Genomic DNA, 11,988 nt, shown 5'->3' on the forward strand with positions numbered 1-11,988 from the left:
TCTGTATTGCTTTCTGTTTTTTTTTTTTAATGTTTATTTTTGAGAGAGAGAATGCATGTGGGGTAGGGCCAGAGAGAGAGGGGGACAGAGGATCCAAAGCGGGCTCTGCACTGACAGCAGAGAGCCTGATGCAGGGCTTGACCGTATGGACCATGAGATCATGACCTAAGCGAAAGTGGGATGCTTAATGGACTGAGCCACCCAGGTGCCCCATATAATCTCTATTGCTTTCTAATTTTATTTCCCACTATCCTATGTAATCCCTCTATTACCTACCAGTTGTATTTTGTTATTTGTCATCTCCATATTTCTTCTGCCTGTACAAAGTATTTCTGCCTTTCAAAGTCCAGAACAAGTTCTTCTCTTCCTTCTCTTCTTTCCTTTTTTGCTTCAGTAAATATTTGAGCGCCAACTCTCTACCAGGAGATACATAGTAGATTAATGCAAACTACTTGATGTATATGTACTAAATAAATATTGAACGAATGAGCGAGTGAGTGAATGAATGAATGAATGAAAAGAATCTGTTTTAGTATATCCGTCAACTCTTTCCTTACTTTTACTTAAACTCCATAATCATTAAAATGATAAACTATGTTCTTCTCTGTAGTCACTTCCTACTATAAGTTGGTAGAGTAGGTAAAACATGTTCTTTCTCTAGCTCATAATTTAATACACTTCAACATAATAACCAGTCTGCCTTTTCCAAATTTAGAATTGACCGTTAGAGATTTTTTTTCATTCTCTCTATATCCTTCTGCCTGTTTCTTTTGTTCGTTTTTACTAAAGAGGCCATATGTCAACAGATAATTACAATAAATTGAACAAGTTTCCCAAGGGCAAAAGCAATTGTCCACAAAATTGAGAGAAAAGAGTATAATGAGAGAAAAGAGTATAAATAGGAAATAGGAAACTTTTCAGTACACTAAATCTCTTACTGGGACAGTAGGAATTCTTTCTTATATTAACAGCCATATTAAATCATTTGAAATAAGTTACCTTATCAGTGGCCTGTGTAAACATTTTAATACAATAGAAAAAATTGATAACATTAAGGACTATAAATGCATTTTCTAAATTATACATGTATTTAAAGCTATTTTCATTACAAGGTTTCCTTTTCCAAAATTTGCATTTCTATAACCATTATTATTCTGGATGTTCTATAAGAGGTCTTATTTGATCTACCAGTGGTATATTTTTATTATAAACTTTCTATTGACTGGATTTGTTTATTTAATATCCTTGGGCCTGCTGTAGAATCTAGCCAGTACTTTGCACATAGGAAATGCTGAAATATTTGTATAATACAGTTGCTCCCAAGCATTCTGTGTGTGACATTGTCATGATGTGTTTGCCATAGCTGTATTTAGAAATTAATAGGCTATATTGATAATACATTTCTATTCCATTTTTAAAGAAGCCTTCATTATATGTTTTAAAGAATTGACATAGCAGGAAATTCATATTTCTAATTAGTGTGCTTATTCCTCAAACTTAGAAATACTTGTTCTGCTATCAAAAGTGAAAATAAAATAACTAAAAATATAACTTATATGGGACTTTATCCTATTAGTTATTCATTATGTAGAAGATAGAAGATTTTAAAAATAATGATGAAGAAGATTCTGTCTTCAAGTTTCACGTTAAGTAAAGAAATATAACATTTTGACAGACTACTTTTCCTCTAACGTTGATAACTATAATTTTGAGTTTTAACGAGAAGATGTGCATTTTGATGTCAGATGAAAGGGAATTCAGACAGCCTAGGGATGACACATACTACGGTAGAGGCTTGCAGGTTAAGGAATCAATTTTCCGCTTGAATATCCTTGGGCAGAAGGGGCTGAGTCCGCAGGCTCCGACCCCGTGGTGTCCACATACACACTCACCGTCAGGGGAGAGGGTCAAACGAGATAGGCCTTGGCAGCCAGCCTTCATGAAACCCTAGATGGGAGTCAGACACGAGTCAGAAAAAAGCCTATCTCAAAAGATTAAGAGTTTCATCTGAGGAGTTACAATGCAATTTAGCTGTCTTAAAGCTAGAACTTTTAGTCCTTCATTTATTTGTATTTATTCCACTGCCTAGAACACGTCCCTTCTCTCCACGTGTCCCCACCCCCACAAACAACAGCAACAACAAATGCTGTCTGTCTGAGGCACACTTCTCCTGGAAGCCGCAGCTTAGATGATGTTTCTCCCTGAATACATCCACTTTCCTCACATTTGGTTATAGTGACCCCTTCCCTACTTGTCCTGGACGCTGTAATTCCTCTATCGTTGCCCACATCTCGCTGCATTGTTGGTGTCTGTTTACTTATTCATTTCTCTGCTGGACTCCAGATCTGTGGAGTCAGAGATCAGGACCATCTTGTTTACTGTAGTGTCCTCAGCATACTTCTAACGGAGGACATGCTCAATAAATATTTGTTAAATAAATGAATATATATGTGTGTGTGTGTGTGTGTGTGTGTGTGTGTGTGTGTATATATATATATATATATATATGTACATATGAATTATGTTTTTTATGGCTTTGTAATGCAGAGGAATAGTTGACGAACAGTTCCTGGGACATAAAAGAAAGCTGTCTGTGAAGTCTCTTTAAATAATATTCATGACACTCAAAAATCCTGTAAAACCTATACAACCTATTGCCTTCACTGAGATCTCTAACCTCATACCTGACTAGGTGCTCCTCCCCATGAATGAGACTCTACCCCAGAAAATCCTTGGAGGAGGAAAACCAGTGCTCAAACGTGCATTCATTCATTCATTCATTCAACAGGATTTACTAGTTTTACCATATATAAAACGTAAGGAATACAGATTTGGTCAAGATAGATAATTGCTGACTCTAAAAAAAGAAAACCCCCTTCAGGTTTAATTACACAGAAAACCCTATTCAGGTTTAATTACACAAAAATGTTTACATCCATATGTGAATGCTGTTAGAAAACAGAAACCGTATTACCCAGCATGCTTTCATTTTCTTCCTGGTCATCATAAAGCAACAGGGCCTGATTTATTGTACAAGTGTTGTAATGTGTTCAGCTCTAATGCCTGAAAGCTTTTGCTCTATTTGTCCCTTTTATAACAGACTTTTTCCCCCTAAATCTGTATTTTATTTTGTCCTGTGCATTAATCTCTAAACCACTTCAGTCCATTTAGAACTCAACAGGATGGGGTGTCTGGGTGGCTCAGTTGGTTAAGTGTCCCACTCTTGGTTTCGACTCAGGTCATGATCTCAGGGTTCATGGGATCAAGCCCGGCTTGAGGTTCTGCACTGGACGTGGAACCTGCTTAGGATTCTCTCTCTCCCTGTCTGTGCCCTCCTCACTCACACATTCTCTCTCTCTCAAAATAAATAAGCTTAAAAAAAAAACAAAAAACTCAACAGAGTGCAAATATCAAATAAAATAAATAAAAATATTGGTTTTAACCATAGCTTATATGATTAATACAATTTTCTCATGTTTTTAAGTAGAAATTGTGGATTCTGGCTCATGCAGAACAGGATCACGAAGCTACATAAACTCGGGGTGTAGGAATGCTTCAGGGAGGGCTGGTGTTTTTCTTCAAAGATAGTTTAGTCGTGTTTCTTTTTCCTTAGTTCTCCTCCCAGTTCGCTATCTTCCTACCACATATCAACCTACCAGATTTGAACCTTAAATTTTAAATAAATGTGAAAATATGGCACAAGATGTTTTCCATTATATTAGTGGCAGATGAACTTTTTCTTTCTCAAGAAAGGAAGAGAATTCTCCCTCAAGAATATTTGAATCCAGGGGGGCACCTGGGTGGCTCAGTCGGTTGGGCGGCCGACTTCGCCTCAGGTCACGATCTCGCTGTCCGTGAGCTCCAGCCCCGCGTCAGGCTCTGTGCTGACAGCTCGGAGCCTGGAGCCTGTTTCGGATTCTGTGTCTCCCTCTCTCTGACCCTCCCCCGTTCATGCTCTGTCTCTCTCTGTCTCAAAAATAAATAAACGTTAAAAAAAAATTTATACAAAAAAAAAAAAAGAATATTTGAATCCGGGGCGCCTGGATGGCTCGCTCAGTTAAGCATCTAACTCTTGATTTCGGCGCAGGTCATGATCTCACGGTTCATGGGTTTGAACCCTGAATCGGGCTCTAGGCTGACAGTGTGGAGCCTGCTTGGGATTCTCTCTCTTTCCCTCTCTCTCTGCCCCTCCCCTGCTCGCTCACTCATGCTGTCTGTCTCTCTCTCTCAAAATAAATAACGAAAAAAAAAAAAAAAGAAGAAGAAGAAGAAGAAGAATATTTGAATCCTACTAAATTTGGGATTTTTTTTTAATCAGCAGCAAAAAAATTCCTGCACTTGACAAAAGCCCAGTTAAGAAAATTGATATACATCAGGCGTTCTCTATCTGGGGTTCTCCATTCTGGCTGCATTTTAGAATGTTCCCGAGGTGATTATAATACTCAGCTGGGGAATGCTCTGGATTAACTTGTTTTGAGAATCTGAAGAAAATGATTGATTCTTTCTACCCTCCCACCAAAATATATATACACACAAAATGTTGCATTTACAGACTCTCTGAATTCCCTCTGTGAGCTTGATTTGCAAATCCCAGGCTGTACATTAGCCCTGGGTGATAACCAATGAAGCTGACCCCAGTACCACACTTTGAGAACCAGTGCTTTGAGGATAGGGACCAGCCCTCTGTGTTTTCACAAGTCTCCCAGGTGATTTAGTGTGCTTTAGCACACTAAAGCTTGAGAACCACTGCCCTAAAGAAAGACTTCCAGAAAACGACAGTTGAATAGAATGCTTTTGGCTTATTTCAAGGTTAGATGTTTGAAAAAACAGCCATATGAAGAATGACTTTGTATTTTTTGTAAAACCACTCTTTCGGCACTGAATGACTTTTGTGATGGAAGCATGTTATATATTTCTCTTATAGCCAGTCAAGTGGTAGGAAAAATTTTATCTCTTCCAATGAACTCGTAAGATGATCATGATATTTGCATATCTTACATTATCGTTTGCTTTTTTTTTTTTTTTTCTGCCTTTGCTGCCAGGAGATGTAGAGCTCAATTTCATGCCCAATTTTAGCAATTATTCTTAGCTTTGTTTTCTAGCATAATTATCTGCCTATTCTTTCATTTCATGTTTGTTCTTTTAATGAAATGGCTTTTCTGTTACCGTGTTATCTCCTGTGAGAAAGCAAGGGTCGTTACGTTCTATAGAAATAAATAATGGTTACCCTTTCGAGGCAAATAAGCTATATTCCTGTCTGTGGCCATCTTAAAGAATAATTTCAAAACAGCGATCATGACTCTCACACAGATGTATTATGAACATGGGTTAAAGATTTATGCAACTCATGATAGATTTTACAACTAGCTCAGAAGAACCAAAGAACAGACATATATAGACAATCACTGAATGCTGAGATGCACCTACTAGTAGATGCAAAACTGGTCGATATCCACAGGGCAATAAAGTGTAATGGTTGGAATTCACTCTGGGGGGTAGGAAGAAGCATCAGTTGCAGGTCCACAGGACAACATTCACTTGCAACTTTAATGGATGAGAATCATTTGATTACTATCAGTTTTCTATGACTTTCAGAGCTGTAAAATAATCCAGTCAAAGCCAGTGAAAGGCATAGACCCCTATAGAATCAGGAATCCTGTGGGGCCCTAGGACAATGCCAGCGTTTCCCCAAAACAACACCTAGCAATCTTTTTGCTGATGGCCGTCTTTCAGTTTTCCTGACAGCAAGGTAATGGGCAAGGAAGTGAGTCCTCATATCGGAGACTGAAACTGAGAAAGAGGATCTTTAGTAGATGAGAAAGGAGATACCCTATTATCGTCTTCTTCTCATTCTGTATCCTGGGTGTGGCCTTGAAGGAGTCATCATAGCCAAGAGTGCCTTCCTGGAGACGGGAGGGAAAGATGGCTTTTGTCGTGAAAAAGCAGGATAGGAGCTAGGAAAGATTCCTCACTTTGTGTGACCGGCTAAAGAATGAGTCAGTCTCTTCCTGTAAAGCAGATTGCTTATTTTCATGGCATTCGCTCTACTTTTCTATCTTTTGGTCTTTTTGTTAACCCTTATTTTTAGCAAAGTATTTTTTTTAACGTCTTTCAGGCTGGCCTCAGATGGGTAATCAGGGACATTAAGAAAGAGCCTGTGGGGGCGCCTGGGTGGCGCAGTCGGTTAAGCGTCTGACTTCAGCCAGGTCACGATCTCGCGGTCCGTGAGTTCGAGCCCCGTGTCGGGCTCTGGGCTGATGGCTCAGAGCCTGGAGCCTGTTTCCGATTCTGTGTCTCCCTCTCTCTCTGCCCCTCCCCCGTTCATGCTCTGTCTCTCTCTGTCCCAAAGAAATAAATAAACGTTGAAAAAAAAAAAAATTAAAAAAAAAAAAAAAAAGAAAGAGCCTGTGTTTCCTCTCAGTCACAGAATTAAGTGGGAAGCAGAGCCTCCAGAGGCCATTGAGGTGGTGGTGGTCATTAATGAGAGCCCTACCCACCACCGCCAGGAACCACACCGTCATCTTTCTTTACCAGGAAATCTGCTGTGCCTGCCTACCTCAGAGAGTCAGGAGCCTCTTTGTTGGTTTAGTAAAGTGCTTTTCTTCTTACATTATTATTATTATTATTATTATTATTATTATTATTATTATTATTATTTTAAGTAGGCTTCACACCCAGCGTGGAGCCCATTGCTGGGCTTGAACTCACAGCCACCCAGGCATCCCAGTATTGTTTTTTATTGTAAGCTTTTTAAAACTTGTAGCTGGGGGCTAATTAATCAGTTAATGGAGAAATATTATTTGCATTAATTTGAATCAACTATTCATAATTCTGTATCATTGCAGTTTGGGGTCTTTTTGATATACCAATTAACTTATAGATTTGTGAACATTTACTGATTCATTGGCCTTGACATTTTTTGGTTATTGTAAGTTGAGTAAATAACATATGGAAAGGTCTAGCACTTGAAAAAGTATACATAGATCAGATAGGGGTAAATTAATATAATGATCTTTGTATCCCATGATAGAAAAACTTATAATTGCAGGATTAGACAGATAAGAAATGTCAGTTTGCCTTTTATGAAGCACTGTTTATAGTGGACAGACTCCATTGATTGAGGTTCTGGTTCCAGCTCTGCTACTCTAGTATGAACATGAGAACACGATAATCTCTATAATCTTAATCTGTAAAATACATTATTTGAGCTAGTATCTTTTGAGTCATTATTGTTATACCAAGACATGATCTATGCCCTCAAAGAGCTGAAGACACATAGCAATAAATACATACAGCCGAATAGTGCAGGTGCTATGGATGACAGAGAAAGTGATGCTTAAATGATTCTTCAGAAGAGAGGTATCATCTCCAGGCAGAACAAGGCAAGGAGGAGACAGAAGGAGAGGAAGAAGAGAGGTTACTCAGGAGGGGATTGGGAAAAGGACAAGAGCACAAAGGACAAGAGGCCCAGACTTGACTGTAGGCTCTGCAATAAGAAACAAAAGAAGTAGGTAGCAACCAAATGTTGAAGAGTCTGGTATTTAATGCTGAAATTAAAAAGTTTGACTAAAAGGTCTCTACTATTCTCTATAGTTGGGATTCTGATCTAAAATACTGTTATTGAGTGATAAGGAGTTAATATATTCAGATTAATCTGAGGTGTTCTTGGACGCAGTCAGTTGACAGCCAGATGATTAGACTGTCCACTAAGACTTTGAGTTCCCTTGTGAAACTTGTAGCCTTTGTAACCATTAAAGGATGGGAAATTGAGTGAAAATACCTTTAGTCAAAATCTCTCTCATGCCACTTCATCCTTCATGTCCCTGTCTACATTTTTTCTTGTATTGTTTTTTTTATTGTGAAAAATTTCAAGTGCCTAAAAAGTAAACAGAATAGGATAATGAACTTCCATTACCCAGCATAACGATGATCAACATTCTTGTTTTATTTATTCCACTACTCATGTCCCATCCCCATTCAGTTATTATTATTGTCATTATTATTCTTACTACTTCTAGGTATCATTCATATACATCAAAATGTACAAGTCTTAGATATATGTTTTGACAGATACACTCTGTAATCTACATCCCAATGCAATAGAGAACATTTACATCTTCCTCCAAAATTCCCTTTTATCTCTTTCCAGTCTCTCCCTATCCCCATATCCACCTCCAACTAAAACAAAACAAAACAAAACATGACCCTATTTTTTTTTACCCTAGATTAAATTCTGCCTGTTTTAGAATATATAAGATATATATATATATATAATGATATATATTATGTTTTCTTCTTAAAGGTTTATATGTTTAGCTTTTATGTTTAGGTTTATGGCCCACCCACTGGAAATTATTTTTTGTTTATGGTGTGAATTTGGGGCTGAGGTTCATTTTTTTTTCCCATATGGATATCCAGTTCTAGCACCGTTAGTTGTAAAGACTTTCCTTTCTCTATTGAATTGTTTTGGTACATTGGCTGAAAAGGTATTTTCGAAGTCTGGAGTCTATTCCTGAACTCTCTTCTGTTCCTTGATCTACTTGTATATCCTTATACCTATATTGCACTGTTCTGATTACTATAATTTTATGGTAAGTCTTGAGTCAGGTAGTGTAAATAGTACAGTTTTGTTACTCTTTTTCAAGATTCTTTTGGCTCCTCTGGGTCCTCTACATTTCCATATAAACTTTAAAATTCATCTTGTCCGTTTTCATTAAAAAAACCTCCTGAGATAATGAATTATTTACAAATTATTGGAGGGGGGGTAGAATTAAATTGTTAATGATATGGAATCCATGAACATAGTTCCTCATTTATTTAGGCCTTCTTCAATTTCTCCTAGCAGTGTTTTCATTTTTAGTGTGGCTGTTTTGCACGTCTTTTGTTAAATGTGGTATTTTGTTATTTGATACTATTGCAAATGAATTTTTCAATTCTGTCCTGCTAGTATATAGAAATACGGTTGATTTTGTATGTTAATCTTATACTCTGATACATTGTGATACTCACAAGGTTTTTAACACAGTTCCTGAGCACCATGGACTTTCTTCCCTTCATGTTTTTATGGTTTTTTAGACCTAAATTTCCTTGTCTCCCGTGTCTGCCCCTAAAGAGGGCCAGTGTGAATGCCACAGCATTTGTGAAGTTTTCTGACACCACCCCACTTGGATTCAGATAGTTCCTCCTCTGAGAGTCTCTATTAGAGAACTTTCCACTTTGGGTCTTGTGTGAACCATTCTGTGAAGGCAAGAGCCATACTTTATCTCCTTTCTATCCCCATAATACCTAGCATGGTGCTTTGGTTCCCAGTTTACGAGTGGGTTTTTTCAACATTTACCTTGGGACACAGAGGGGATTATTTGGCTCGGAGGTGAGGTGGGGCCCAGGTAAGGTCATAGGGGACAGGAAATCCTTACAGGCAACTTCTATCAATTGGAAACAATCTGTGAAGTGTATCTGAAAAAGGGAAAATAGACCTTCCTATTTAAAATAATGGTTACCAGTGGGTGAATCTACTCCCACTTTAAATGACTTCCGCATTTGCTGCCTATCTGGAACTTTTGTAGATTATGTTTCTTTTCTTTCTTTTTTTCATTTTTTAAATTTCTTCTCAACTCAGCTAACATACAGTGTAGTCTTGGCTTCAGGAGTAGATTCCAGTGATTCATCACTTATATACAACACCCAGTGCTCATCCCAACAAGTGCCCTCTTCAGTGCCCATCACCCATTTTCCTCACCCCCATCGACCCTCCGTTTGTCCTCTGTATTTAAGAGTCTCTTACGGTTTGCCTCCCTCTCTGTTTTTACCTTATTTTTCCTACCCTTCCCTTATGATCATCTGTTACGTTTCTCAGATTCCACATATGAGTGAAATCAAATGATTTCTCTGACTTATTTCACTTAGCATAATACCCTCCAGTTCTATCCACGTTGTTGCAAATGGCAGGATTTCTTCTTACTTCCTTTTTGTTTTCTAGGTGGCTGATTGTGCTTGGGATGAAACGATAAAGATATATGATCCTGTTTGCCTTAGTATGCCTGCTTGAGATACACTCCTCCAGTCAGAAACAAAGGAGATTGTCTGAGAACTACTTAACAGGGAATAAATGAACTATTAATGACATAGATATGCTTTTATATGCTATGCAGATTTCAAATTTTAAAAATTGACCCTGGAATCAGTTTCGAGGCAGCTGATAAAGACTTTGGCTCACCATATAAGCCTGGTACATAAGCCATATTTCTTAAAATCCTAAGAAATAATTGATGTGATGGAATATCTTGTAGTATCCATTAAACTGTAATCTCTGTGTTGTAAAGTGGATTAAAATATGGGAGATCTGTAGATTATATTGTTAGTGATATATTTCATTTTTAATTTGCCACTTTTGATGTAAAATATAATCACTGCTGTTGGTAAAAATCAAAATAAACTACATCTCTTGATTACTTATGATTTTATGACATCCTATCAAGGTTGCTTTTTCTAACATAGTATACATATGAATATAGTGCTATATGTAATATAGAGGTATCTGTGGTTCAGTAACAGGGCTCTAATATAGATTTGATTTATTCAGCAATATTTATTGAGTGTCTACTGTGTTCTTGACATAGAGACTGAATGAGACTGTCTCAAGGATGGGAGGCATGCTTTAAGAACATGGAATGCTATGAGTTAAGAGCTTACATGTTTTTTATATTTATTCACATCTTTTTAGGTAGTATAAGCTTTGCTCTATATTTCTCTTTCCTACTTTTCTACCATCAAATTTTTTAAAAAATTGGTCACTGGGAAAAAAGTGTTAGGTCCTAATAAGTTCCAAGCAGTTGCCCTTGAAAGTAGCCCTAGGTAATACTATAAACCCTCCTTAGTACCGTCCTAAATCTCCTTGAAAAATCCCTAAGTGCAGATGACCTGTAAAAACAAAATGTGTGGAAAGGGAAAAATTGGTAAAACAAGCAACTATATAATATATTTTGTCATTAAATTTTTAACAAGGTTTTGAGGATTCTTAATTTTTTTAATGTTTATTCATTTTTGAGAGAGCACAAGCAGGGGAGGGGCAGAGAGAGCAAGACAGAATCCCAAGCCGGCTCCAGGCTCTGAGCTGTCAGCACAGAGCCTGGTGCAGGGCTCGAACTCACAACTATGAGATCATGACCTGAGCAGCAGTCAAAGCCCAACCCACTGAGCCACCCAGGCGCCTCACTGAGGATTTTTAAAAAGCAAAATATACTTGCAGTAATCACAACAAAAATAAATTAGAACCTATGTATATTGCCTAATTAACATATTTACATTGCACATTTACTTGTTCCAGAAAAAAAATGAGCTTACAACATACAAAAAGAAGATGACACAAAAGATAGAAGAAAAGGAGACATAAAGTGAAGCCATGAGTGGAGCTTAAAAATCTATGCCTTGGGGCGCCTGGGTGGCTCAGTCAGTTAAGCATCTGACTTCGGCTTAGGTCATGATCTCACAGTCTGTGAGTTTGAGCCCCACATGGGGGTGTGCTGACAGCTGAGAGCCTGGAGCCTGCTTCAGATTCTGTGTCTCCCTCTCTCTCTGCCCCTCCTCCGTTCACTCTCTGTCTCTTTCTCTCTCTCAAAAATAAATAAACATTAAAAAAAATTCTTTTTAAAATCTATGCCTCAAAGTGCTTTAGAAAGTTGCTCCTTGGAGCACCTGGGTGGCTCAGTCAGTTAAGTGTGTCTTGATTTCAGCTGGGGTCATGATCTCCCAGTTCATGAGTTTGAACCCTGCCCCGGGTTCCTCACTGATGGTGTAGAGCCTGCTTGGGATTCTGTCTCTGCTCTGCCCTTCCCCTGCTAGCTCTCTATCTCTTTCTCTCAAAATAAATAAATAAACATTAAAAAGAAAAAAAGAAAGGAAGAGAAAGAAAGAAGGAAAGAAAGAAAGAAAGAAAGAAAGAAAGAAAGAAAGAAAGAAAGAAAGAAAGAAAAGAAAGAAAGAAGAAAG

The 11,988-nt window shown here is 37.8% G+C and overlaps 1 protein-coding gene across 1 annotated transcript in view; it reads left to right on the forward strand.

Annotated features, from left to right (window-relative positions):
* The window catches only part of PEX7 (peroxisomal biogenesis factor 7), a 78,832-nt gene extending 68,384 nt beyond the window's left edge, over window positions 1–10,448 (forward strand). The window contains exon 10 of the mRNA XM_045499766.1: window positions 9,980–10,448. Within this exon, the coding sequence (XP_045355722.1) occupies window positions 9,980–10,048 (69 nt within the window). The 3' untranslated portion in view covers window positions 10,049–10,448. The remainder of the gene's footprint in view (window positions 1–9,979) is intronic.
* Window positions 10,449–11,988: the final 1,540 nt, after the last annotated feature.

This window comes from Leopardus geoffroyi, chromosome B2 (genome assembly GCF_018350155.1).
Source record: "Leopardus geoffroyi isolate Oge1 chromosome B2, O.geoffroyi_Oge1_pat1.0, whole genome shotgun sequence".
Lineage (NCBI taxonomy): Eukaryota > Metazoa > Chordata > Mammalia > Carnivora > Felidae > Leopardus > Leopardus geoffroyi.